Source organism: Mandrillus leucophaeus, unplaced genomic scaffold (genome assembly GCF_000951045.1).
Source record: "Mandrillus leucophaeus isolate KB7577 unplaced genomic scaffold, Mleu.le_1.0 Scaffold185, whole genome shotgun sequence".
NCBI lineage: Eukaryota > Metazoa > Chordata > Mammalia > Primates > Cercopithecidae > Mandrillus > Mandrillus leucophaeus.
In genome coordinates, this window is record NW_012101865.1 from 216,194 (window position 1) to 221,060 (window position 4,867).

General features: G+C 51.8%; 1 protein-coding gene across 1 annotated transcript in view; it reads right to left on the reverse strand.

The window, feature by feature from the left end:
• Positions 1-931: 931 nt before the first annotated feature.
• The window catches only part of E2F2 (E2F transcription factor 2), a 31,063-nt gene continuing 27,127 nt past the window's right edge, over positions 932-4,867 (reverse strand). The window contains exon 7 of the mRNA XM_011977820.1: positions 932-1,970. Within this exon, the coding sequence (XP_011833210.1) occupies positions 1,702-1,970 (269 nt within the window). The 3' untranslated portion in view covers positions 932-1,701. The remainder of the gene's footprint in view (positions 1,971-4,867) is intronic.

Consider the following 4,867-nt stretch of genomic DNA (forward strand, 5'->3'; position numbering starts at 1 on the left):
ACTCCCGGGAGGGGGCTAACTTGGGGGCCCAGGAATTTGAGCAAATGAGGAGGCACAATTGTCCCCAGCTGGGCATTAGATCACATTGGGCCCCACCCTGAAATAATCCCCCGTCTCAAACTTCAGACATCAGTCAGTTAGTTCAGGAGCCATCCAACAAAACCAACTTCATATTTTAAACCAGCTTAATGCTACAGACTTTTTAAAAAAGTGCTGTCCAGCCAAGCCTCTGAGAAAACCTAGCTCCCTGAGCGGTGGGTGGCAGGCCTCTCAGACCAACCCCTGCGCCTCTCTCCAGAAGGCACGGCCTTGGTTCAGCCCAGAGCACCACATCCCAGGGTGAGTGGAGGACAAGAGCAGCTGGGCTGCAGGGACAATGTGGGATGATCAAGCCTCTGGGGGAACAGGCTGAAGCCAAAAGACCCCCTTAGGACCCCAGGCCTGAAGAGGTAACATGAGTTCCTCTCCCCATTAGCTGCAAAGGCCTGGTCTGCCATGAAGACCTCTCTCTGTCACCCCTTCAGTATACCTGGGAAAAAAGGGGTGAACAAGTCACCAAGCCCCAGTCACCTCTGTCCTTGGGGGTCTGAGTGAGCTCTGAGGGGTGCAGCGGTCCTTAAGGAACCATCCCCTTCAATAACATGGTGAAAAACTTCCTCCCAGGGAAGCAGAGAATGATGCCAGCGCCACATCGGGGGGCGGAGGGGATGCTTTGGGCAGTTTTTTGTTTTAATCTGACCCTTCTTTACAGTGGGGCTGCCTCTGCCTACCAAGTCCTTGGTGCAAAATGGCTCCTGGACCAGACCAAGGAAGAAACTCTGAGGAAAGGTGCCCGCCACAGCCATGACAGCTGCCCCCATGTTCCTGTCTGTTTTCCTTGGGAGCTTGTCTCTGCTGGACCATTTTTACGTCTCAAAGGGAGGGAGAGGTAAGGAGCCACAGTGCTACCTGCCTTAGGATGGCTCCCTGGAACCATCTCTGGGACAGAGGTGACCAGGAAGCCAAGACTGGCAGCTCAGCTGGAGATGTGAGGCCAAGAACAGGGGGAGAGGCGAAAGGGCCCACAGCTGCCCTTTACTAGAATTGTGAGGCCTAAGTGCAATTAGCGTTCTGGCCGACTGGACAGCCCCTCAGAGACCCAGCCCCACCACTGTGGGGAAACCAGGGACGTGGCCTGGGTCCCTCCCTTGGAAACCCAGACCTGCGCTGGAACGTGGACAGCGATGGGCCCTGATGGGCCTGTCTGCAGAGGCCTCACTAAAAACTAGAACAACCTCCCTGCTAAAACTCAGGGAGCACAAACCAACCACTCAACCTGAAATAAATACAAAGGCATTAAGTGCTTCTTGGTACGTCGAGGGTCCTAATTACCCCTCAAAAGGAGGTAGCAGGGCCTTTCCCTGGACTTGGCCACCTCACCTGCAGCCTTCTCGTGAGAGGTCAGAGGTCAGAAGACTGGATGGGCCTCCCCAGGCCCAGCTTCCATTAGGAAGGTGAGGACCCACACCCTTATCCCCTCCTCACCCGTACCATTCACATCTCCCCACACAGCTTCTGCCGGCTGGGGTGGGAAAGGCGAGGAGACACCATTCCCTGAGGGCAGCACCTAGTGTCCAATGTCCCTGTGCAGGCAGAGGGCCTGTCAGCCTGTTTGTGAGGAGGTAGAGTCAGGGGCAGGCTGCTGGGGGCAGGCGGGGCCACTCAATTAATCAACAGGTCCCCGAGGTCGTAGGAGTCGAAGAGGTCGCTGATGCCCTCACCCGCCTCCAAGCCCCACAGGTAGTCGTCCTGGTCCAAGGACGGGGAGAAGCTGATCAGAGGGGAGCTGCACGCCAGGGTCGGGGACAGGAACTGGTCCTCAGTCTGCTGCAGGAGTGGGTGCGGCAGCTCCAGCATGCTGTCAGTAGCCTCCAAGGGGACGAGGGATGGAGGCGGTGGGGCCTGCTGGGGGGTTGGCGCTGGCGCTGGCACTGGAGACAAACAGACAAACGTTACGCCTGGCCCTGGCATCCAAGCCCTCAGCACACGAGGACAGACTTCCGGTTCTCTGGACGACTGCACCCTTCTCCTCTCTCCTCAGCCTGGGTGCAATGCCCTGCTCTCAAAATCCACCTTCCAGAGTCTACACCCAACCCTACCCCTTTTCATGTACTTTTTATTTTTCTGAGACCGGGTGTCACTCTATCACCCAGGCTAGAGTGCAGTGTTGTGATCTCGGCTCACTGCAACCTCCACCTCCCAGGTTCAAGCGATTCTCCCACCTCAGCCTCCCGAGTAGCTGAACTATAGGCACACACCACCACACCCAGCTAATCTGTGTATTTTTAGTAGAGATGGGGTTTCACCGTGTTGACCAGGCTGGTCTCAAACTCCTGACCTCAAGTGATTCGGCTCCCTTGGCCTCCCAAAGTGTTGGGATTACAGGCCTGAGCCACCGCGCCCAGCCAAAAAGGAAAGAAATTCTGATATATGCTACAACATAGATGAACCCTGAGGACATTAAGCTACGTGAAATAAGCCAATCACAAAAAAACAAATACTGTGTGATTCCACTTATATGAAATACTTAGTCAAAATTGCAGGGACAGAGAGTAGAAGGGTGGTTGTCAGGGGCTGGGGAGAGAGGGGAATGGGGAATAGGTACAGAGTTTAGTTTCACAAGGTGGAAGGAGTTATGGACATGAATGGTGGTGATAGTTACACAACATTATGATGTATTAATTACCACTGAACTGTACATTTAAAAATAGTTACCATGGTAAATTTTTGTTATGTTGACTCTACTCCCCATGACACACAACTATACCTTACCTCGTCACCCTCTCCAATTACTGGCCCATTTTTCTGCTCCTTTGCGCAGTAAACTTTCTCCAGAGTAGCCTGAGCTTGTCTCTACTTCCTTATTACTATTCTCTCTTCAACTCACTCCAGTCTGGGGTCTCTCCCCACCATGTCCCTGAACCAATGACCTCCATGCTGCTAAATTCAATGGTCATTTATCTGGCCTCATCTTATTTGACCTTTCAGTAGCCATTCTCCAGCACTTTAAGCTCATTTCTTTCTCTTCTTTTTTTTTTTTTTTTTTGTTTTTTTGGAAACAGGGTCTTGCCCAGGCTAGAGTGCAGAGTGCAGTAGGGTGAACACGGCTCACTGCAGCCTCAACCTCCTGAGCTCAAGGAATCCTTCTGCCTCAGTCTCCTGAGTAGCTGGGACCACTGGTGCATGCCACCATGCCCATCTAATTTTTAAACTTTTTTGTAGAGATGGGGTCTCACTCTGTTGCCCAGGCTGGTCTCGAACTTCTGGGCTCAAGCAATCCTCCTGCCTCAGCCTCCCAAAGTGCTGGGATTACAGGCATGAGCCACCACACCCAGCCTGCTCATTTCCACTAAGAGGTAAGATGGTGATTTCCCATACAGGGACATGCAATGAGGCACTGGAAATTGCCTGCCACATACATCCTGATGCTCAGAACTCCCCGCATTGGAGTCATTCCTTAAGCCCCAGCCAAGTATTATTTTGAAGATACAACTGCGCTGGGATGCTAGGCTGCCTGTTGAAACTGGAGGTGCACCCGTGGACATGTGATTTTATTTATTTATTTATTTATTTATTTATTTATTTTGAGATGGAGTCTTGCTCTGGGCTTCACGTTTTAGGGCATCCACTTCCTCCCCTCTGCAAGGGGCACGGTAGCCCTACCTACCTCAAAGGGTTGCTCAGAGGACTGCATGGTAAGTGCATATGAAGCACTGGTTTGGCCTGGCGCAGTGGCTTATGCCTATACCAGCACTTTGGGAGGCTGAGGTGGGCAGATCACCTGAGGTCAGGAGTTCGAGACCAGCCTGGCCAACATGGTGAAACCCCATCTCTACTAAAACTACAAAAATTTGCCAGATGTGTTGGCGGGCACCTGTAGTCCCAGCTACTCAGGAGGCTAAGGCAGGAGAATGGCGTGAACCCAAGAGGCGGAGCTTGCAGTGAGCCTAGATCAAGCCACTGCACTCCAGCCTGGGAGGCAGAGCAAGACTCAGCCTCAAAAAAAAAAATTGCTCCCATTTACCAAGACTAATGGGGGAGGTGGTGACACTGCCCTTGAGGCGAGGCGTGGTTTAGCCTCCTTGGACACTCAAACGGCCCTGAGGGAGTCCATGCTGTTACCCCTATTTACAGATGAGAAAACTAGGGCCCAAATAAGTCAATTAAATGTATTTGAATTAAAAAAAGAAATCTAAAGTTTGTTTGGCACGCTGCTGATGTTACAGTCAGAGGCCTGGCTTGGGAGCGGGAAGCATGTGGGCTCAGACTCTGGCGCCTCCTCTCACCAGCCATGGAACCCCAGAACTGTTTCCTCATGTGGAAAAACAGGGATGAGTATTAGAAGCAGTAACTGATAAAACACATGTGAAAATGTCTATTATAGATCAGATCTGTCTCCTGCTGTTGATCACGTCCAGAAATAGAATCGCCTTTTGTAATATGTGTCTGTCCACCACACTCTGAATGGCTCTTTCTGTCTCTAAAACAGCACTAGACCCAGCTAGTAGATGCTCTTCACACAAGCCTTTTTTTTTTTTTTGAGACAGAGTCTCACTCTGTCGGCCAGGCTAGAGTGCAATGATGTAATCTCAGCTCACTGCAACCTCTGCTTCCCTGGTTCAAGTGATTCTTGTGCCTCAGCCTCTTGAGTACCTGGGATTACAGGCATGCACCACCACCTCCGGCTAATTTTTGTATTTGTAGTAGAGACGGGGTTTCATTGTGTTGGCCAGGTTGGTCTGGAACTTCTGGCCTCAAATGATCCACCTCCCTCAGCCTCTCCAAGTGCTGGATTACAGGCGTGCACCACCGCGGCCGGCCACATAAG